Below are 23,941 nucleotides of genomic sequence, written 5' to 3'. Positions count from 1 at the left end.
GCAGATTTTCATAAACAATGAGTGGCATAATTCAGTGAGTGGCAAGAAATTTCCTGTCTTTAATCCTGCAACCGAGGAGAAACTCTGTGAAGTAGAAGAAGGAGATAAGGTGGGTTTCCCAGCCTTTATGCTAGCTTTCATTGTTTCCCACCATGCTGGGCTTTGAATCCCACCACAACCTGAAGTAAACAGGTTATGAAAATACCCTTTCTGGGGCCGTCTGGGAAGTTGTTCTTCACGCATCAAGGGTTCCCAGTAGCCAAGGGGTAATGATGAGCCCATGGTTCCAGATGGGGGTTGACTTTTTTTCTTGCTATTTCTCCTTACTTGTTCTTCAGTATTTGGGTTTATTGTATAAAGAGACTACATACGATTAGTCATAGATTTATAAAGCAGAGAAATCCCTTCTATAACAGTCTTCTTTTTTTAAGTTGCAAGATGAAATGAAAGATAACAAGATAGAACATTTGAAACAATATATTGCCACATTATATTCTTAAAAATCATTGAATGTGTGGTGTGTAAACGATGAATCTTGGAACACTGAGAAGATAAAATTAAATTTAAAGAATAAAAATAAAATGCAAAAAATATCATTGAGTGAACATTAAACTGGTACCTTGAAAAACTGAATCTTAAAACCACAGATATTGAACCATGAATTGAAGGTATTGTGGTTTTCTAGCTAATCATCATACCGACTACAACAAAAACCAACTTATATCATCATTATTTTTTAATTCTAAACATTAATTTAACCCTCAAGCATCCCAGTGGGAAAGCTTCTATTTGTAACTGTTTTCACAAATGATAACGAAATAGCAGAATGGACAGGTTGACTAATTTACTTTAGGGAACATTGCTAATAAATAATGATATTTTAAAAATCAAAAAACAGTAATAATAATGAAGTCAATAGTCAAATGCTGTCCTTCTGACCCCAGAGTCTGTGACCGGCAGGGTTGCCTTACCTTGTGATTATTATAAAAGTGAAATACTAAATAGCCTGGGAAGTGAGGAGATAAAAGCCTTCCTGTTATTCATCTGAGCACGTACCTTAAAATGTGAATGTGTTTCTCAGTCTTTAGTTGTCCAAATATTATCAAGCTTGAAATCTCTGTCCTATAAGGTATTAAAAAACAAGTTGTTTGGGTACATAAAAAGACCATTGAAAGATGAAGTCCGAATGTCGACCGAAGGATAATATTATTTGTGACCCAAGGTTCAGCTCCATGTTCCTGCCCAGTTCCCATTTTTTCACTACCTTCTCCCCACGTGATGAGATCCCTAATTGAAGGCATTGAGCCTTGTAGATTTATTCTAAGATAGCCATAGACCTATGGGGCTCATTTAGGTTTAGAGAAGCCCCCGGATTTGGGTGGCAATATTATCAGAAGACACAAGATCTGAGCCTCAAGGAGCCAGAGTTCAGAGTTTAATCAGAGGGGTCGACAGCTTGAGAAGTAGATGCAGAATAGAATGGAGAACACAGGCCACTACTTTCAGATTTCACTCTCTGTACACACCAGAGTTCATCTGTGCATAAATTCTTCATGGGTTTCCTCATTAGCCTCTGGGGAAAAGGCCAGAGAGGCCTTCTCAGGCTACCCCATCAACATAGGAATTTCACCTTCCCTGTGCCCAGAATCAAACAGTGATAGTGCACACCGTTCGCGGCCTCTGTGACTGCCAGGGTCAAGGTACGATCCTCGGGTCCCAGTTCAGATCATTAGCTGTAGAAAGAGCACAAATGTTTCACATGTTACTGACCCTCCTTTTGAGCTTTGGTTCTTTGTTGTGTAAGAGGGAGATAGGAAAAACTTGGGGAAAGTTAAGTAAGAAAAGATGTTGGGGCGCCTGGGTGGCTCAGTTGGTTAGGCATCTGCCTTTGGCTTAGGTCATGATCCCAGAGTCCTGGGATCCAGCCCTGTGTCAGGCTTCCTGCTCAGTGGGGAGCCTCCTCCTTCCTCTCATTGTGCCCCCCACCCTGCTTTTTCTCTTTCTTTCTCTCAAATGAAGAAATTAAAAAAAAAAAAAAAAGAAGAAGGATATAGTGTTTTATCAGTGCCAGGGATATAACAAAGCCCAGTCATTGTAGGGTTTTATTCTTCTTTAAAGCTCCCCCCAAATTTCCCAGGTAGAATTACTCTGAACTGTGCCAGTACAGAACATCATATTTACCTAGATGATAACCCCTGTGTTGCATGGGTATCGGTGGGTTTGTCTGAGACACCATGCTTCTTGTAAAGGTCCACATTACCTTTTACCATCATACTTTCAGTGTCTTACCTCTTACAGGTAATGAAATTACATAAGTATATGTAAAACTCCTCCATTAAGCTCTGAGTTTCCATATACCAGCACCCCCACACACACATACACACTCTCATCATCTTAGGAATCTAGTACTAAATTAACTATTGACTAAGGCAGTGTTTCTCACAGTTTTGCCTGCAACCAAATTCCCTTGAAGGCTTGTTGGAACAGGGGTTTCTGGGCCACACCCCACCCTGTAGGGTTTGTTTCAGTAATTCTACTGTGGGGCCTGAAAATTTGCATTTCTGACAAATTCTTAGGGGATGCTGCTGTTGCTGATTGGGGTGGAGATGGAGGAATATACTTTGAGAACTACTGCATGAAATTATTAAACCATTAAATTATGATTGCATTTCCTAAGGGGCATGGACTTTAATAGGTAAGAAAGTTGGAGTGCGAACCTGCACCGTAACAATCTCTGTGCACCCCTGTGAAATGTTACAAGGCCAGACTTGAGCAGAGAAGTACCGCTGATCCCTGGCAACCTGTCTTAGGAGACCCAGAAGCCTATGTGCTTTGGGCCATTCCTAGAAAGAAGAGAAACATGTACTCTTCTATTCAGCAGAGAAATGACTTTGCCAGAGACTTCGGGAGATCTACCCAACACTGCAACGCCACGTTACAGCAAATGTCCTTCTAGTTGGCTGAGTGGCTCTGGCAATCTGGGGTGGGGAGGGGAAGCAATAGAGGGCAGGGCGAGCTACGTCTGAGCCCCTGACTGCTGCCCGCTCCTTCTCTCCAGAGGTATAAATGCTGCTCAGGAGCAAGACTGCAGACATGGTTGCGTTGGCAATTACCAAAAGAACAAGTATTCTTGGTGCTTTGGCCCTGGTGCTCTGGACATCTCTCTTTGCCACTGGCTTGCAGCTTTCCTTTCATCAGGAAGACAAATCTGTGCCTAGAGCTCCAGCTGCAACCTTATCAAGATCTCCAAGGACTTTTCTTGCATCGTTGGTGGTGGGATTTGCCTTCTTCCTAAAGTGCAGTGAGGGGGGAGCTGAGGAGCAGACCTGAAGCTTTAGAAATACCTGTCATCTATTTGCTATGGGCTTATCAGTAATTACTCCCGCTCAGAGCAGAGCAGTATTGTCTGCGCGAATGTCGATCAGGAACACTCACTAACACCCAGCAAAGCTTCAAATCGGGTCACAACGCTAACCCAGCTGCTTGAGTTCAGTTGTTTAAGGTATAAACTGTTCAGGGTAACCAGCTATTTGCTTCACATTCAACATTCTTGTCATCCCATTCTCTTCTGGAGTAATCTACTGATGTTTGCTTTTAAATAATGATTGCTCCTCTCACAATTTTTAACCGACAAATGCACGTGAACTCCTAACATTGCTTAGTGAAAGGTACAAATCGAGTAAATTACACAGTCACCGTAAACCTAATATTCTGGAACTGACTCTTGAGATAATGAGCCCAAGAGGTTTTAGGGGTTTAATTTATGAGTAGAATGGACCTAACAATGGGCTATATACTGCCTTTCAATGGTGTTATAAAGAAAGGAGGAGGAGCGAGAATGAATGGGGGTTACAAAGCGAAGCACAGATGTGGGTGGGAACTGTTTTCTTTTCACTCCAGTGCCTCTTTTAGGCTATATTGACTAATCCTGAAAACTGCTTTTAATACTGAGCATGACCTAACAAATAATTGGTGGGGATAAAAATAAATGGCCATTAAAGTAAGTGCTTATGACAGGTGTAAAAGTAAAACTGGTCTGATGACTATTTTCTCCAAATTGGAATGGATCTAATATGGAAACGGGCAGCCTGGGAGCAATAGAGAAGTTTGTCCTTCTTCAACTGTGTTTAAGAGGTCTTTTGATATTTCATCATCCAAACTTGAAAAAAAAAAAAAAAAAGGAACATTTAAAGCCCTCTAAGGCAAAAGTGTTATTGGGGTGGCAAATTTGAGTTAATATGCCAAATTGTTTTCGGGTGAATTGAAAAACCATGTCCTTGGAGATGTTAGTCCTGAAGTAAAATTCCAAGAAATACTACTCATAGAATTTAAATAATAACAATAAAAAAAAAACCCCTTATGCTTACTATGGTTAGTGTAAAAGCTTTCTTATGTAATAGAATCAGTTAAAATATGATTTATGATATGCATGTCAATATAAGCAAATTATTTATATCAGGAGCACTCTTCTATAAAATCAATGTAACATGATGAGTTTAAAAGGTTGGTAATTAAATTGTTAAATATTTATTAACTGCCTATTGTAGGCCCAGAATAATAAGGAATATTATAGCTTTTAATACAGAGACCAATAAATATTCATCACAAAGATCACCATCAGGATGTCTTGCAGAGCTATAAAACCAGATTTGGGAGCCAGATGTGGGATCAAATTTTGGTTGATAGATTTCATGCTGGATTTCACGTCCCGTAAAACAAAGTCCATGATGTTGAACTGTCGTAGTAACTGCAGAGTTACGGAAAGCTTCATTGAGTGCCTGGAGCTTAGTAAGTTCTTCCTGGGAGCTACCATCAGGCTAGATTAGACTAGCAAGGGTTTAAGTAGGTTATGATATTTGGTCTTAAAGAGTATGTCACATTTTTAAAATAGAGAGCTGTACTGGTGGAACATTCTTGGCAAGGAGAATTTCAGGAGCAAAGGTGGAAAAGCAGTCGGGCCAGACAGAGTAGAAAAAAAAATGTGAACTCAAGTTTGGAAAGGTGAGGTAGGGCCCCAAAATGTTGGGTCTTGAAGATCAGAAAGAGTCTGACCTGAGGACCATAGACAAAGGGGAGTTGCAAATATTTGATAGAGAAAGTGGTGACATAAAATTGCATGAGGAAGATTAGCCTGGTGGCCATCGGCAAGACAGCTGGGGGACACAGAAGAGAATGGCTTGAGAAGGCAAGCTACGATTAGATAATAGCAGCCTAAAATGATACACGGTAGAGAAAACTGAAAGGAAAGACTAAAATATACTAGAACTACTGAGAGTTATTTTAGGGTGGTTTTGCCTGTTTTGCTGCAACTATGATAGCCCTTGTGACCCCTTAATGAACACTGAGTCATGTCTGTCACAGAGAAAATGTGGTTCCAGTGTTACCTTATTTAATTTTCAAAAGGACAATCTCCTGTCTTCCCAATTTGATTATTAGTAGCCGGATCCCAAGATTTACAGTAGAGTGTTCAGCAAATTTTTGGATGGAGGAATAGATGGCTGGATTGGGGGATGGATGAATGGATGGACAGACGGATGGATGGATGGATGGACAGATGGATGGATGGATGGATGGATGGATGGATGGATGGACGGACGGACAGATGGATGGATGGATGGATGGATGGGTGGGTGGGGTGGATGTCTCCAAACTCAGAGTTAATAGATGGGGAACCAGAATTTAAACCTGGGTTGTTTTGTTCCAAATCTATGTGTTAACGATCCTTACTCTACTTCTGTGCCTGCAAGATAAAATAGATTATGAGCAAAGGAGGATTATGGTGCACAGGACACAACTGTAAGAAAGTCCTTATCTCAATGTGTTTTCCGCATGGCAGAGTTAGATGTCTTGAAGCCATTTTTCTCCCTTCCCTTTGAGAGGCCGGGATGGCTCTGATAAACTGTATCTGGCTAAGGCTGATGGCAGAACACTGAGCAGAAGGATCCAGATGAAAGCTGTTTCACACCGACCTGTTTAAACACACAGCAGCATATATTTTATAAGCTGTGGTATCCATAGATCATACTGGCAATTTCCGAATCTTGTGGGATTTCTTTCCCAAATAGCACTGTCTGTGTATACCTTGGGAAAAGTTAGAACTTAAAGCATAAAACAATATCCAAATATAAATAATCAGTGTGATTAACCGAATACCCCCAATATGACTATATACACATTTCTCAGGAAGGGTGAGTACCAATGCATTATTTTATTGTATATATACTCATCATTCTCTCAGAAGTTAGGCGGTGAGATAAACAAATATATGATGTATTATAGTGAAAGAATGTTTGCTTGGGCTCTGTGAATGTTATCACTTAGTCAAAGTAGATTACACTTCTAAAATATCGTGCTGGACTCATCTTAGTGTGGTAATAAATACTGTAAAAATAGTTTATTTCTTTGAATTTGCAGACTTCTAAGTTTTGGACTTTTTAATGAAATATACTCCAAGGTGGGGAAGATTAACTTGAGGTTCCTGATTCCCACTGGGGCAGGGGTCATTCTTGAATGGGGTTCAGCTAAATTGTGAGCAACTTTTAAAAAATTTTATGCAATTTTCTCCCCTATTCTCAAAAGAAATGATTTCTTCTGCAAAAATTTCCAACCCACTGGCCTAAGATGTAGCCATGATTTGTGGAATTTATGTAGCTCTGTGTCGTGGCCAGTCCTACACACTAAAGAACATTGGAACAATCTATGCCTTTAAGTTGTCTGCAACTGGGGAGCCTGCGTGGCTCAGTCGATGAAGCGTCTGACTCTTGAGGTCACACCTCAGTTCACTGACAATCTCAGGGTTGTGAGATCAAGCCTCTCATGGGGCTCTGTGCTGGGCATGGGCTCTGCTTAAGATTTTCTTTCTCCCTTTCCCCCATGCCAGCCCTGCCCACCCCTCACTCTTGCTCATGCTCTCTCGCTCTCAAAAAAAAAAAAAATGCTTACAACTGATTTGAGGCAGAAAAAACATATAAAGTAGTAATGGAAGAGGTGGTGAGTTTTGTGGTAGGTATATGCTGTAGGAGCTCCAAGAGATCTCAGCAGGGATCTGTGGAATGGTGAGGCCAAGGGAAAGTACGCAACTAAGGTTGACTAGGAAGGAACAGGAGGAGTCAACCTGGCTCCGGGAAAAGAGTGTGAGTAAAAGCAGCAGGAGTGAAGGAGTGAAGAGGCTAGACTAAATGCGGAATTACTGGATTTTTTGATCCGCCTTGATTATTTGAATTAATGTAATTTTAAGTAGCACCTTAAGAATAAGAAACTGACTTCTGTAACTAGTTAGGAACTGAAAAGATCTCTTTGTACGCAGTTGGGAAAAGAGAGGTCGTAATATGCAGACGGATCCTCTGTATACCAGTTCCACTTCTCAGTGCCTTTTCTCTCTGCACAGGAGAAATGAACGTGCACTTATACTCTTTACCTTTCAACAGCAAGACCCAGTTTTCATTCATCCTGCAGCAGGTTCTCAAAAAGCAGGCACAGGCTATGGAGTCCTCAGCTATCCAAGAAGACAGTCACCATTTTAGTAGATCTTGAGCTTTCCCTGGAACTCTCGGTCCATCACCAAAGCTATAGATCACGGTGAAGAGCCAAGGCTCTACGATCAGAGCTGCTCCGTGCAAAAGCATTCTGCCACTTTCAGCTATTGGCCTTGGGCCAATTTCCTCTCTTTCTTTGCTTCAGTTTCTTCTTCTGTAAAACAGGAAACATATTCGTGTCACAAGATTATAAAGAATTCCGTGAATTTATGTGTGCAAAGTAATTTGAACATGACTTGATCGATGTACGGTGAGCAGCACTCCAAAGGTAGCAATATTATAATATTACAATATTGCTATTCAGGGAAATCAAGACTGAGCTGTGTGTGTGTGGAATTCATCATTCTAAAGATTAGGCAGCAGGGCTGCAACTCCCATAGCTGACAGTTGAGTTCGTACAGTGTGCTGGACTTCGGGCTAATGAACACACAGCATCTGCTTATGGGGACTGTCAGTCTGTTTTATAGGGTTACTGCCGCTGCATTTGCTAACATGTTTAGGCTACTGAAATGAATTCCCTTTGACTTGCAGGAGGATATTGACAAAGCAGTGAAGGCGGCAAGAAAGGCTTTTCAGATCGGCTCTCCATGGCGTACTATGAATGCTTCGGAGAGGGGGCGGCTCATCTACAAGTTGGCTGACTTAATTGAAAGAGATCGGCTTCTCCTGGCAGTGAGTATTAACCAAATTGGGCAGGTAGAGAGATCTCTAGAAAGCATCCATTGTTTGGAATAGCAAATGGCTTTGGTTTTAGTGATGATTCTGTGCTCCCTACAAACAAAACGGAAAGACTCCTACCAGCTCCTGTATAGAAACTGTACAGGAACTGTACACACCGTTGAGCTTATTCTCAAAGGGGAAGCTGCGTGCTTGTTCTGGATAATGTTCATTTCTACACCTAGATTAGATTCTACAGGCTAAACCTTAGCAAACCACAACTTATAACCTCTTAAACAAAATTTTTTTCCCCCTCTATTCTAGAATTGCTCAGGGCCTTTAACAAAGTCACATGCAGTGAATGTCCTGGAATGTTGGGTTTCTCCAACTTACCTGACCACTGAACTCTTTTTGTGGAAAAATTTCATAGATTTTGCCAAAGGTGCCCAGGATATTTCTCTAAAATAGATGTATTTCTCTTTAATCTAGCCCACCAAGAAACTTACTAAATGGCTGCTTTTCCCTTCCTGAAATGTATGTATTCACAGTGGTCTGGGTTAAATGATGGTCTTCTTACAGGTGAAAAAGTTGACAAATAAAGAAAAAAAGTCAATCCTTTGTGTATTTGTACAAACTGTATTTTTTATGTATACTGCTTTAAAAAAAAAAACATTTTGGCAGTTAGATGAGTCAGCAAGTAAAATGGGTGGGGTGTTTCCTTGTTTTCTTTTCAATTAGACATTGAGTAAAGCCAATTGCAAATGAACCAATACCAAGATTAAGCTTCACAGCAAATTCTCATTACCTTTAGAATCTTATAATGGCAGTAATAAAGAAGCCCATGTACATAATTTTTTTTTTTTAATTTATTTGGCAGAGATCACAAGTAGCAGAGAGGCAGGCAGAGAGAGAGGGGGAAGCAGGCTCCCCACAGAGCAGAGAGCTCTATGGGGGGCTCGATCCCAGGACTCTGGAATCATGACCTGAGCTGAAGGCAGAGGCTTTAACCCACTGAGCCACCCAGGTGCCCCCCATGTACATACTTTTAAATCAACTTGAGCGATTATAGTTAATCAAGGAACTATTTATTATTCAAAGGTTCAGCATGATTCAAATCATGCAAAAAATACAGAGTTAGAAGTTATGCACAACTGGGGCACCTGGGTGACTGTTCTGTGGGTTATAGAATGCTCGCTCTCTCTGTCAGCATAAGATCCTAAGGGGGAAGAAAGATCAGGCACACAGAAATGTCCGATGAAGTTTGGGGATGGCAGTCAGGGTCACACAGAGACAGAAGACTATAACAAACGAGGAACAGTTTCAACAGTTTTCACCTGTATATTCCTGCCCTGGCAGGACATGAGATCCCCAGAGAGGTCTTAAAGTTCCTGCTGAAGGAAAGGAAGAAAAGAAACCAGGTCAACCAGTGGATGGTTAGCAAACCATACCAGAAAATGTTGCACTTTCCAGCCTGACCACTCAAACAATAATGATGACAATAGGGGCAACACTGGAAGTTTCACCATTCAAAGTTCTGCTGAAGAAAACTCATGGATGGAAGACCCAGGAATCACTGAAGTTTGTGTACAGAGGTCATATCTGGATGCAATGCAAATACCAAAAATGATCACTGAGGCGCCGTTCATAGTCACCAAATTGTCCCACAGTTGTGTTTACACAATAAGTGAAATTTTGCTGGGCCTCTGATCTGACTTAGGAACAGAGGTGCCACTCACTCTCACCAACTGTGTGTCTTCCAAATTGGGACTGATTCCTAGCAAGCTGTGCAGCCGGAGGACATTCAGAATGAGGAAGGAATGCTAGGGTATAGAAACCGCAATCTTACCGCCCTTTTTATCTGGATCTTGTTATGTGGCCTTAAGCAAGTCTATGCAAGTCATTTTTACTCTTTTTGTTTTGTTCTGTTTTTACCTCCTTTGTAGAAAGGAAACGTTATACAAGATAGCTTATAGGATTTTTTTTTTCTATTTCCCAAATTCTCTAGTACCTGCTTCTTCAAAATATTACCTCTCGATTTTTTAATCGAAAATGGTTGTGGGAGTTTACGTTTGAGGTTTGATTTCCTTTTCAGACCATGGAATCAATGAATGGTGGAAAACTCTTCTCCAGTTCCTATCTGATGGATTTGGGGGGTTGCATCACAACCTTGCGCTACTGTGCAGGATGGGCTGACAAGATCCAAGGCCGCACGATACCCATCGGTGAGTAGCTTTGAGAAACCATCAGGGGAGAGGGTAGGCGAGAGGCGATCGCTGTAGAGCTGAATTACTCCAAACTCTCCCTTTAAAAGATGTCAGCCGAAAAGTCAGACGGATTTTCTCCTTGACTTTGAGACAAGGCAGCTCTGAGCCTAGAAGTTCTGCGAAGATTTGTCAAATGGTCTTTCAAATTGTTTCAGCATAATCGTGCAGAAGATCACACTACAGATATTTTAGAAAATATTCAAGTAAGAACATTCTTATGCGCACAGTCACTGAATTAGGGCAGTTGTCTCTCTAACTGCCCAGGCTTTTCAAAGTTGGCCTCAGATGATTTACTTTGTATTCTGATAGTGAAATGTACGCCCTTCCTATAATGTAATTATTTAAGTGTCGTTGCGTGTTCCAGTGTGAGGCAGTTATGTCATCTGCGCCTGGTCTCACTCAGTAGAGTTACGGTACATTAATTCCACAAACCAGTTCATACTGATTTATTTTGAGTGGCTTCAAAGTGAGATGAGGTGGTGCTTACAGCTCAGTTGAAGAATTTGCGTGATGAAATGCGTATGTATGTGCTTTAGTATTTTAGCAGAGAATGCTCATGGGAGAGGAATATAAAAAAGCATTAACTGGGAAAACATTAGGGGTAGAATTTAATTCATTTACATTTACTGGCTCTAGAACTGCAACACTCTCCAGGACTGACCCTGATGGCCATTTTCAATCTAATTCAAGCAGGTTAAAAGTAACAGCCAGGAACTAAAAAGGGAGAGTGAGAACATGGTAGCAAAAAGAAATGAGGCTACTCCAGAAACTCTTTCTTTACCCTCTGACAAAATGGGAGGGACTATTTTAAGTACAGATAGATTTGATAAGGAGCTTTCTTGTTATGATAGCCAAGAAGCTTTTGTGGGAACTAGAACAGAACAAAACAAAACAAAAAGCACAATGTAACCTCATCAGACTTTGAGGCATATGAATCAGTTCAAATCCAGATTGCAAAACAATGAATTTTACTTCTGGCATTTTCTTCCTTCCTCCTCCTCCTTTTTTTTTTTTTTTTTTAAATGAAGAGATTTGTTTTTATTGTTTGGTACGTAAAAAAAAAAAAAAAAAAAAGCACCTTTTAGAATAAGCCAGTAGGCTTGTAGGGAGATATTTTTTAATTCTACTCTCTTCTAATTTTGTAATTTTTACTCCAAAAGATTTCTGCCGTTACCGATCAAACTGTCAGAAAAAGAACTCTAACAGTTGTCTTAGCCACCCACCTTGTACCTTTTTTTTAAGAAAATAAAGTTCGAGAATGAGGATAAATTAGAAAATAGTCCTTCTACAAGATGAGAGAATTAAATATCTTTCAGATACATTCCGGTTTTGCATCTTTGCCTTGGCTTACATCAGTTTTATGGTTCCTCTCATTGAAAATTACTATTGCAGGACGTGGATTTTTCCTTTTGTAAGTGGTTGGAGACATGGGGGTTATTTTTATTTCTTTATTTGTTGCTTTTGTTTTCAGTTATTGTCTACACCTTCCTCTCACATCAACCCCAAAGACCGTTCCATGAATGTCAAACGTATTTGTCCACAAATGATTGTGTGTTTTATTTTCCAGATGGAAACTTTTTCACTTACACAAGACACGAGCCTATTGGTGTATGTGGCCAAATCATTCCTGTAAGTTGGTCTCCTCTATCATTTTCAGGCTTAAAAATTAAAAAGAGAAAAGAAAAGAAAAGAATTCTATTTCTATTTCATTTGGTAAAGAAGTTTTCTCCAGCACATATGGATTCTTAGATATTTGCTAAATGTGGAGCAAACATAGTAACTGATGAGCTTAGGTCTCTCTGTGACTGATCTCTGGAGGGGAATGAGGTAGTCCAGAAATATATCTATAGTGTGGAATATCACTTGAGTTGTTTTGATATTACAGCATTGACCTATCTTAACCTTTTATTCTGTGGTTCATTTTTAAAAAGCTGTGCTATGTACTCTTTTTAATACCCATGTTTCACATGCATGTGGCAAAGCAGCCATTGCTGCCTTCTCTGTGCAGGACGCCATTTTAGTGAAGTAGTATGACCTACTAGTCTCCAGCACTTTTTATTTCCTCATTGAGACTTCTCATCCAGGAGAAGAGTAGCAACCAGTGTTTGAGTCCAAAATGCATTTTTTAAATTAAAGTGGAGGAAACTGTTGGAACACTGTATGGGATTTATTCTACCTTTAGTTGTATTTTTAAGCAGAATCATGAAGGCTTTCTTTTAAACTCAACATAAAGGAGACTATCTAAATGATTTCACCGACATACTCCAAGAAGCCAAATAAAAAGATGGTCAAGTATTCTGAAGCTTTTAGATGGAGACCTGTCAATGACTTATCTTCTCCTCCAATGTGACTGAAATGCATCCACAATCACATTTTGAATAAAATTTCTCATTAGTTCAATACTCAATAAAATTAATAAAAATTACACCAGCCTGAATACTAGTCATAGCTCATATTTTTTGCATGCCTATTATGAACCCATCACTTTGTTAAGTCTTTGGCCCACTTTCTTGACAGATCCTCAGGATCATAAGGTAGCTCTATGTTTAATTTCTTGAAGAATCGCCACACTGTTTTCCAAAGTGGCTGCACCAACTTGCATTCCCACCAACAGTGTAAGAGGGTTCCCCTTTCTCCATATCCTCTCCAAAACACGTTGTTTACTATCTTGTTAATTTTGACCATTCTAACTGGTGTAAGGTGGTGTCTCAATGCGGTTTTGATTTAAATTTCCCTGATGGCTAGTGATGATGAACATTTTTTCATGTCTGTTGGCCATTTATATGTCTTCCTTGGAGAAGTGTCTGTTCATGTCTTCTGCCCATTTTTTGACATGATTAGCACTACTGGGTATGTACCCCCAAAGATACCGATGTAGTAAAAAGAAGGGCCATATGTACCCCAATGCTCATAGCAGCAATGTCCACAGTCACCAAACTCTGGAAAGAGCCAAGATGCCCTTTAACAGATGAATGGATAAAGAAGATGTGATCCATATATACTATGGGATATTATGGCTCCATCAGAAAGGATAAATACCCCACTTTTGTATCAACATAGACGGGACTGCAGGTGATTATGCTGAGTGAAATAAGTCAAGCAGAGAGAGTCAGTTATCAATATGGTTTCACTTACTTGTGGAGCATAAGGAATAATATGGAGGACATTAGGAGAAGGAAAGGAAGAGTGAATTGGGGGAATTCGGAGGGGGAGATGAAGCATGAGAGACAGTGGATTCTGAGAAACAAACTGAGGGTTTTGGAGGGGAGGGAGGTGGGGGGAGGGGTGAGCCTGGTGGTGGGTATTAAGAAGGGCACGTATTGCATGGAGCACTGGGTGTGGTGCATAAACAGTGAATCTTGGAACATGAAAAACATTAAATTAAGATGTTTAAAAAAATTAGATTCCTCAAGATGACCTTTTGAAGTAGAGAGGATTTTTATTAGCATTTACAGATGATGAAATCATGCATGGAGAGCATGTAACTTGTCTGAGCTCACTGAGCTAGTCAATGATTGAGCTGAGATTTGAACAAAGTTCTTAGCCACCAGACCCTATACTTTTTGTCTTTAGCAAGATATTTGTCCTGGAAATAAACATTGCTACTACCCCTACTACGTACACACACAAGCACACACACACCCAATTTTTATTATTGAAATATAGTTGATGCACACTGTTATATTAGCTTCAGGTCACTGCTAACTATTATTATTGGGTACATGGTTACAACAAATGATCTATAAGGAGGGAGGAATAATTATAATTTTCAAAGATGTGCAGACATGTTTAACAGGCCTGATTTTTAAATCATGCTGTATTTTTTTTTCCTCCAGTAGATGAAGAACTCAAAATAACAGCACTTAATAAAATTTTATAGTTCCCTTCCACTCCTGTCTTATATCTAGTTTATTTGGAGCTTTCCAGTGTTTATGAGTTGCTTTTAGCAATGAACCTAATTTGAAAACACCAGTTGATTACACAAAACTACAATAAGTATTATTTCACATCTATAGGTAGTAAATAATGTAGAAGTTAGATTGGCAAATGTGGCTTTCAGCAATACAAGGAATCAATTGTTCCTGTTGCTTTCTAGTGGAATTTCCCGCTGGTCATGCTCATTTGGAAGATAGGGCCTGCCCTTAGCTGTGGAAATACGGTGGTTGTAAAACCTGCAGAACAAACTCCTCTCACTGCTCTTCATGTGGCATCTTTAATCCAAGAGGTGAGTTTCCCAAATCAAAATACGCATGAGAACTCAGGAGCCCTCCTTTACCCCATGAAGGCCTCACTTGGTGCTGCTGTAAACCACCTGCCAATGGCTCCAATCCAGATGAGAACACATCGAACATGGCGTCCCGCTGACATTGCTGGCAGTCAGCTGCCATGAACTTCCGCCCAAATGGGGACAAGAAGCCAGAGTCAAAGGCTTCCTGTCAGACAGTCACCTTACAACCACTTTTATTTTTGTTTCCTTAGCTTAACTCATGGATGCAAAGTCACGTTGAAATTGATGTATCTTTCTTTCAAATATTGAGATGAACATTGGTTTCTAACTGACACTAATGGATTGGAGGTTCCGCAGATTTTTTTTTTTTTAAACCAGTCCCTCCAAAGGTTGGAGGCCTCTGCGCCACTATGCTTACTTTTAATATTGGGCCACATAATTTTTAAACATATCTATCCACGAGAGGACATATTTATGTTCCATTTTCTGTTGTGGCTTTCTCTGCATTTATTTACCTTCTTGCTCAAACACCGGCCAAAACAAAACAAAACAAAACACATGAAGTGTAGTTTCATCAACTATCCAGATTGGATTTCTCCTTTCTTCTTGCAATTTATTGCTCTTTGTCCTTCAGATCTTTCCAGAACTTAAAAACGAGGCTTTAGTTACTAGAAAATTTTTAAAAATCTGAACTTAAATCTTAAAACTGTTCTTCACTTCAAATTTAAAAGAAAGAGGAAAAGGGCAAAAGAGATATCAAAATGGGGCATTTTTATGCTAATAACATGAAATTTTTATGTGCCCATCTTAGGTACACACCGTTTTCTACCTGTTCATTCTTTAACGGGAATGAAATCAATCTGCGAAGCTTCGTCATGCACAGGAGGACAGTTCTTATCTAATGTTTTGCTGATTAAATATTGCCAGTACAAATCTGCAGCTCAGCTGGAATGCCCTGAACAATCAATAGCTAGAAACTGAAAATGTGAGATCCTTTTAGCTTCTTAGTTTCGCCGATAGGATAATAATTGCATTGTTTTCCTTCTCTGAGAATAATTTACCAAGCTCTTTTATACACACTCTCTTTCTGAGTTACTCTTATGAAATTTGAGGCAGCCATCACCGGGGCAATGATCCAGAAAAGTCAAACAGGGACTTGCCCCGACCAAGGAGAAACACTTCCCCAGTAGCATAACTTGGGAGGTTATTTTAAGTAGGTCACAAAATGAAATAATAATAATAATAATAATAATAGCACTTAAATGAGTCTTGCTTGGTAGAGAAGCTCATAAGCTCAGCATTGAGAGGTGGCTTTGATCCCAGACTCTCCTCTTTTTATCATGGAATTAAATACTCAGTTCTGTCCTAACCGTTTTACTCTTTACCCGCAGGCAGGTTTCCCTCCTGGAGTGGTGAACATTGTCCCTGGCTACGGGCCTACTGCTGGGGCGGCCATTTCCTCCCACATGGATATAGACAAAGTGGCCTTCACAGGATCCACAGAGGTAACATTAGCTACTCAGGCCAGTCAGGCCAGTTGTGCAGAAGGTCTGCGTCTCCAGGGGTCAGAAGCATGTTTTGTATCACCGTTTTTAGGCCGACATTTCTCTAAAACAAAAGTTCCTTTTAATGATTTGTTCCTTATTCCAGGCTTCGTGCGTGTTTATAGAACATAAGCAGATGTGGGCGAGATGAAGCGGGGTTCCTGTCACACACCCGGCCTGCACGAAACTGTGTTTAGTGTGTGCGTTACTTTCCATGACAAGAAGTAGAGCCGATGAGACCCTGTCGTATGATTAGTATGGTTTATGATAGAAAATCTAAATTAGGCCACAGTGATTTGTATGAATGAATGTAATCGTATCCTGTAGATTATGGAAATTAAACAGCAGAACATCCCCTTTAGCTCCTTATTTGGGGCTCTCTGTTTCCTGATCATTCTGAAAGGGAGCCAGCGACTCAGCTCCCTCAGTGTTCCTGCTGGCTGAGCCTCACTTGTATGCCTCTCTGGCTCCAGCTTGACTTTCCAGAAGGTGAAGGACAGGGTGTCAGCTGTGGGCACTGCAGGAAGAGGCAGGAGGGAAAGGAAGAGGGAACCGCCCGGAAAGTGGAGTTCGGGAGAATGGAGTCCCACCCATTGAGATGATCTTCTGTTGCAAGTAGAAAGTGGCAAAATCATACGGTATCAGGCAGACCACTGGAGTCCTCCTGTTGGATTATGTGACACTGTGGACTGTTCAGTGCAAACCTCTTACTGGTTCACAGTATGAAAGATAATGAGAAGAGCCCCTTCTTAGAAAGGTGCTGTTACACGCAAGACACAAGACAGCGTGTTGTAAGATACTAAGGGCTGTACAAAGTGCTTGCTGTCAGGGCATTCACAGGAAGGAATGACGATGCCTACACAGGTGTGAGAACCTGCTCTGAATTTTGAAGAGTGGTTCCTTTTTTTAAGTCCCCAGAGATTGAGAAGCAAGAAGAATATCCTAGATTACGAGGAGAGGCTAATTTGATTATTTTATATTCCTAATTAGAACACTCCGATGTAAAGAAACTTTTTTTTAAAGATTTTATTTATTTATTTGACAGACAGAGGTCAAAGGTAGGCAGAGAGGCAGGCAGAGAGAGAAGGGGAAGCAGGCTCCCCGCTGAGCAGAGAGCCCGATGTGGGGCTCGATCCCAGGACCCTGGGATCATGACCTGAGCCAAAGGCAGAGGCTTTAAGCCACTGAGCCACCCAGGCACCCCTAAAGAAACATTTACATAGAGAATGAAAATGGTAGAAAATCAAATTTTAGTTTCCTCGATCTTTTTAAAACTAGCTAAATACAAAAAATACTTTTTATGTTTCATAGACACAGAACAGAAAAGGTTTACATTCGACAGACCCCTCAATGAGTCGGGGAAGACGAATCCTGCATTTAGGATTCTGTGGACAAAACAACTGGGAATAAGACGTGGCAATAAGTTAAAAAATGGTGAAGTCACAGATCAAAATCATAGCAGAGGAGGTTAAGACAGAAGGGTAGAAATTCCTCAGCCTAGCCTTCTAGACCTCCACACACATTTCCTGCTCTAGACCCCATCACTTCATGGGATCCCATCTCTACAACCACTGCCTGTTTGTCTTGACCCATCCTTGGGCCCCTTCATGCTTTGGGGCACTTTACCTGCTAAAAATGGTAGAACTCTGAGATTAAAAACTAGGAAACATCTGGGTTCAAATTTTGACTCTACCCCTTTAAACAGTGTGTCTTCCAAACGTTAAGTATCATTGCTACATTTGCAGTTCTCATTTATAAATGAGAGTAATAATATCTACCTTATTGTACAAAATGCAGTTGAAGGAGCTAGTGTGTAGTAAAATACCAGGCACTGTACAGGGTATTCAAATGTATCTTTTCACTCCTTCAGCCTTTTGCTCACTCGTGGCCACACCCACTGCTTCTACTGCTTCTAACATGGCTTCTACCACCTGTATCTTTTATGGTCATGGTAGCAATGACCCTCTTTCTAAAAGTGTTTCTGGCAAGGTAAGAATTTTAATGTCCTATTAGACTCATTTAAAACAGAATAAAAGAAAACAAAGCAAGCAACAGAGTCCAATGAACATTGTGCAGGATGTGGTAAATTAGACCATTTTCGTGAGCACTTGCTACTTCTGCCCCACATGGCAATGTGACAGCATCATGGAACATACTATTTTAGTCTTGAAGGTTCTTATATTTCTTCATTGCAGACTGCTTTAAGAAAAGTGATGAATCTTCCCAAGTAAGAGAACAAAATCATGGGACAAAAACTGATGTCTCCTTGTTTCGGCTTCCATGAGTCCTTTGGGAAAACTCAAACAAACCTTTTATTTGCCTTCGAAACTTGTACTAAACAAAAGTGTAACCTTCCTCCCCTACTCATACTTCTGGCTACTCTTCATTCTAGTTCTCTTGACATCTGTAGCTTTTAGGAAAGTATTAGTTAGATTCCCTTCCCTGAGACAAAAATGATATACTTTAATAAAGTTTCTCAAGTAAATATTTCTAAGTTAAAAAAAAAAAAAAAAGATTCAGGGGCACCTGGGTGGCTCAGTGGGTTAAGCCTCTGCCTTCGGCTCGGGTCATGATCTCAGGGTCCTGGGATCGAGCCCCGCATCGGGCTCTCTGCTCAGCGGGGAGCCTGCTTCCTCCTCTCACTCTCTGCCTGCCACTCTGCCTACTTCTGATCTCTCGCTGTTAAATAAATAAATAAAATCTTTTTTAAAAAAAGATGCAGAAAGAATTCAGAGACTTCAAAGGAAGAAAAGAAAATATTACGTAGAAAACAAAAGATTCTTAATCATCATCTTAATGAAAATTTAATAAGAAGTGTACCGTGGAAGGAAAATGGTATAAAAAGAAATTTTCCGACAGGATTTCCCAACCGCAAGGCTAATCTTAGGTTCTTTTTATTAACCTATATTAAAGGATTTGATTTAGTGCACGACATCTTTAAATAAGATAAAAACTTTGGCAGATTCATTATTGCTGTGCTCTGTAAGGCACAGTAGCAGTCAGTTCAATAACCACCTAAAATTCAAACAGACGCTCAGCAAGCACCTGCTTATCTTTTGTTCAGTTGGGAGAGAAACTTTTTATTAAAATCTGATGTGTCAAATAGGGAAAGAAATAAAAAAACAAACCCAGAAGCAAGATAAAAGGAATCATCTTTCAAAAAGAAAAGCAAAGATCATTTAGGACGTTAGGACTTCAATAAAAATAGTAAAGAGGAAAGAGTTACAAAGCAGGCCAGGTCTGAGGGGTGGAAAAATAAAATAACTACAGCAAATCTTGATGGGACATGATCCACAGAGGGAAAAAAAAAAAAAAAATGAAAACAATGCCTTTCTCTGAAGAGGGGCAACTAGCATTAAGGAAGAAACCAGAACAGTAGGATTCCAGCTAACTGAAGCAGCAGCCCAGAGCCCAGATCCAATTTCTTTTTTCTAGCTCCACGGTTCAAAGGTGTGGAAGGAGACAGGAAGGGGGGTGGGGGTGGGGAGAGAGAGACCTGGCAAGCGACCAGAGTTAAACAGCCCCCACTGTGACAGTGTGTCCTGAGAAGTATGCAGGGACAGGACTTTGTCACGGCCACCAGCGAGGCGGTATCTGTTTGGGAAATTGATGGGTTTGCAAATAATACAATGCGAGGGAGACTGGGAATCCGTCCTCATGAGGGTTCCATGGGGGAGGGGGTATAAGAGGAAGGAAGAGTCGTGTCTGCAAAGACTCCACAGAGCGAGCTTCGCAGAAGGGTTCCGGTATCAGCCGGACCCCGAGGAAGTGTGGGACGAGGGAGGCCAAGGTCAGGGTAGACATAGAAGGAGAAACAGAGATGAGGTTCCGGGGGCAGTAAGTATGCCAGTTCGGACAGAACTCTCTGGATTTCAGTAGCAGGATGAAAAGCCTGGAAAAGCAGGATGAAAAGCCAAGAAGGTAAGTGATGGTTGGATCATGACGCGCCCCGTCCAGCAGTAGAAACATGAAGTTCTGATTAAAATGAAAAACACCTCCTGTCCTTTCTGTGCATCAAGATCAGCCGTCCTCTGCTCCGTATCTGTTCTCATGAGTGTTTTTCTGATGCCTCGTGTTTGTGTCCGGACGGCGGGACCTTTGATACCAGAAGGTGCCAAATCTTGAGAAAAGCCACTTAATGTTTCTCCCCAGTGGAACTCAACTGTGGCACAGACCGCATATACATTTAAAGGCTAAATAAAGCCACCTTCAGGAGAGCGGGTTCAGCCTTCTGCTCTGTAATGCTGTATTCCAGGTTGGCAAGATGATCAAAGAAGCCGCCGGGAAAAGCAATCTGAAGAGAGTGACCCTGGAGCTGGGGGGGAAGAGCCCCTGCATTGTGTTTGCCGACGCTGACCGTGAGTGGGAGCCATTCTTAACTTTTCACCCCTCATCTTGGTGTCTGGCAATGCCAGACCGTGACCTTGAAGTTTATAAAAGGGGTTGCTTCTAACATCCACATGTAAGGCATTAACCAGAACCCAGGATGACTCTTGAAAATCTCTCCCCAAACTGTCCTAAAATGTCATAAGTAGATGAGTCTAACACAGACACTCTTTCTTCCTGGTGTGGAATAGATGGCCATTTTTTTTTTAAGATTTTATTTATTTATTTGACAGAGATGACAAGTAGGCAGAGAGGCAGGCAGAGAGAGAGGAGGAAGCAGGTTCCCTGCTGAGCAGAGAGCCCGATGCAGGGCTCAATCCCAAGACCCTGAGATCATGACCTGAGCCGAAGGCAGAGGCTTTAACCCACTGAGCCACCCAGGCGCCCCTAGATGGCCATTTTTGCAGCTGAACTCTAGGTGACTGTCTTGTACTTAGGAGCCATGGTGTTTTTGTTTTTGTTTGTTTTTAATTCCATGCCTGCAAATATTAGCATTGGGTTAGGCATGGTGACGTACACCCAGTTGTGCTGGACTGGGACCAACTGGAGAGATGGCAAATGTCCCAATTTTCATCTCCCTTCATGCAGGGTCATACACACATGAAATGAACTACCCAGAAGACAATGATACTTAGCATTTAAGGATTGTCTCTCTCTCCTTTTTTTTTCCTGGCAAGTGTGGTCAAATTTACATATATTCCATCTATAATTAGGATGTGACTCCACTATACAGTATCCCTGGTTCATCCTGATTATATTATTGATTAACCTCCCACAATTATTTCCAAGATGGGAGTCAGTCGACAGTGACCAACTGTCAGGCATCCATCTCGTTCTGTCTTTGACAGCTGCAGAATGAGGCAGTGAACAGAAATGGCCCAGTGTGATCTCAGCCGAAGCTTTTCAGAACACACTGCCTCGTTGTATATTCTACAAATATGATAAGAGTCCTGGTTTTTACCAAACCTTTCTAGAAACTGTTTCCACTCCAAGTGATGTGCTTAATTCACGAAGTCAATAGAGCAGTACTCAATGGCTTTCCTTTGAATTAAATCTTCAACAGTTAAAAAATTAAAATGTGGAGAAAATTTTCTTCAGGTTGTTTAGGGTTTAGTGATAACAACTTATTTCTCCCTTTTAAGGCCCATCCTACCATCTCAGATACATAGATAAGAAGAGTTTATGGGCATGTATGAAATAACATGGTGTATTTTAAGTAAAGGTGGAAAATGTTTTGTCTAGAACAGCACTGTTAAGGTGGTAGAGTGATTTCGACTATTATTTTCTTTTTCAGAAATACAACTTTTCCTATTGATCAGGGTGTCTAAAAATATTTTTAAATTATTTAATGCAATAGATAGTTCATGTTTTCTTTGTCATTTAGTTAAAATCTGAGGCGTGAGCTATTCAGTCATCTAACTAATGATAAGCAGAGATGTTTATAAAAACCATGTACAGGGTCGGTCATCTAGGTGGTGTAATCAATTAAGCACCCACTCTTGGTTTCGCGTCTGGGCATGATCTCAGGATCCTGGTGGAGCCCCAGGTCGGGCTCCACAATCTACAGAGAACCTGCTTGACATTCTCTCCCTCTGCCCCTCCCCCTGCTCTCTCTCTCTCTCTCTCTCTAAAATAAACAAATCTAAAAGAAATCATTTATAGTGGGATAGGATCTTGTGACACTCTCTGTATTCTCAGTAGTCTCTATATTAATTTTTTCCGATTCCATATTCGTGGCTAATATTTCTGTATCAAATGAAGGATTAGAAAGTTTCATTTGCCACCTGGCCAATGCGGGGAGGGGGCGTTTGGAACTGTATCTGACCGTGCATCTCACAGTGTCCTACTGCCCCTGAGAGAGATGCATACAAATGCGTCATGTTTAAAAAGTGTCCCTTCTTCCGTGTGGCTGTCTCCTCTGCAGTGGACAATGCCGTCGAATTTGCCCACCACGGCTTGTTCTACCACCAAGGGCAATGCTGCATAGCCGCCTCCAGGCTTTTTGTGGAAGAATCGATTTACGATGAGTTCGTTCGACGGAGCGTTGAACGGGCTAAAAAGTACGTCCTTGGAAATCCTCTGACCCCAGGAGTCAGCCAAGGCCCTCAGGTGAGTATACAAAAGAAGAAATAGCAGTCACAGGGGACAAGAATAAAGTGTCCTCTTTAGGTTTACTTTTTATTGAGTAAGATCATTTCCTTACCGCAGATCTTCCTAGGGGATCACACTGTATCAGTGTGGTGTTTCAAAAAAAAAAAAAAGCAGTCACTCATTCCCAGTGTTAAAGAAAGTTGTGCAGCCCTGGCTTCATGTCTTGAAACAGTTTAAGAAGCCTGTTGGCAATCGAAGAGGTGAGGACAAACAGCAAAGGCTGTCACTGTCTTGTCCCCTCCGTCCGCACACCTCCTGATCCCTGCGTGCCGTCTCTGGCCATTGGAAGTTCGTGTGGAATCCTGGCATTTCTTTCTCCCTCAGGATCAACCCTTTGTCTCAGCTACCATCCCACAGACGCGGGCCGCTAGCATGCCTCTCAGTTCACGCCAGCCTTCACGCACTCTGACGGGCCTTCCAGTGGTGGCCTGAGTGTTCTAGAAGGTCCCAGGTCTTGGTTTTGGGCAAACTTCTCATTTCCGGTGGAAAAGGCCAGTTGTGCCCTCAGAACCATTGTCAACAAGAGGGTCTTTCTCTTGTCCAAAGGCTACATTTGCCTCTTCCTTGCACAGTGACCTGTTCATTCTGGATCTTTCATTCTGAGTTTACTCGAGCCTTCTGGGATCTTGATCTAGAGCGGCGTTCTCAACTGCAAACAGTTTTTCCCCTCACCGAGGAAATATTTGACAACATTTTGTCTCAACTGGGGTGATTGAGAGGGAGTGGTCCTACTGGCATTTAAAGGAGGGTGGAGGCCAGAGATGCTATAAACATTTTATAATGCACAGGAGAGCCCAACAATTAAGAGTTCTCTGCCGCAAAATGCCAATAAGGCCACTGTTGAGAAATCCTTTTCTGGAGTGTAGACATTAAGCGTAGAGTCTTTATTCTTTCACACTAAAAATTATACACTGTACCATGCTATTGATTTGAAATGAACACTGTTCTTAACACACTCACTAAGCCAAAAATAAATTTTATTAGCCAAAATTTATTGAATGCTACTATCAGCTAAACCCTAGGATAAGGACCTGGCAATGCCCAAAGGAACAAGAGTATGCTACCTGACCTCATGGAGTTTACATTCTGGAAGAGTTAAAAGGCTGTCTTGGGGTTTTTCTGCTCATGCCAAGACAGCCAAGTAGGAAAACCTTAGGGTTTAGGCAATGCCAAATA

At 41.1% G+C, this 23,941-nt stretch overlaps 1 protein-coding gene across 1 annotated transcript in view; it reads left to right on the top strand.

Moving 5' to 3' along the window:
- ALDH1A1 (aldehyde dehydrogenase 1 family member A1) overlaps positions 1-23,941 on the top strand; it is a 52,654-nt gene that overhangs the window by 12,468 nt on the left and 16,245 nt on the right. The window contains exons 2-9 of the mRNA XM_082696596.1: positions 5-109; positions 8,067-8,207; positions 10,285-10,414; positions 12,024-12,085; positions 14,553-14,681; positions 16,076-16,189; positions 20,484-20,586; positions 22,539-22,723. Coding sequence (XP_082552722.1) covers positions 5-109; positions 8,067-8,207; positions 10,285-10,414; positions 12,024-12,085; positions 14,553-14,681; positions 16,076-16,189; positions 20,484-20,586; positions 22,539-22,723 — 969 coding nt within the window. The remainder of the gene's footprint in view (positions 1-4; positions 110-8,066; positions 8,208-10,284; positions 10,415-12,023; positions 12,086-14,552; positions 14,682-16,075; positions 16,190-20,483; positions 20,587-22,538; positions 22,724-23,941) is intronic.

Source organism: Mustela nivalis (assembly GCF_964662115.1).
Source record: "Mustela nivalis genome assembly, chromosome: 13".
Taxonomy (NCBI): Eukaryota; Metazoa; Chordata; class Mammalia; order Carnivora; family Mustelidae; genus Mustela; species Mustela nivalis.
This window is presented reverse-complemented; position numbering and strand designations above follow the sequence as displayed.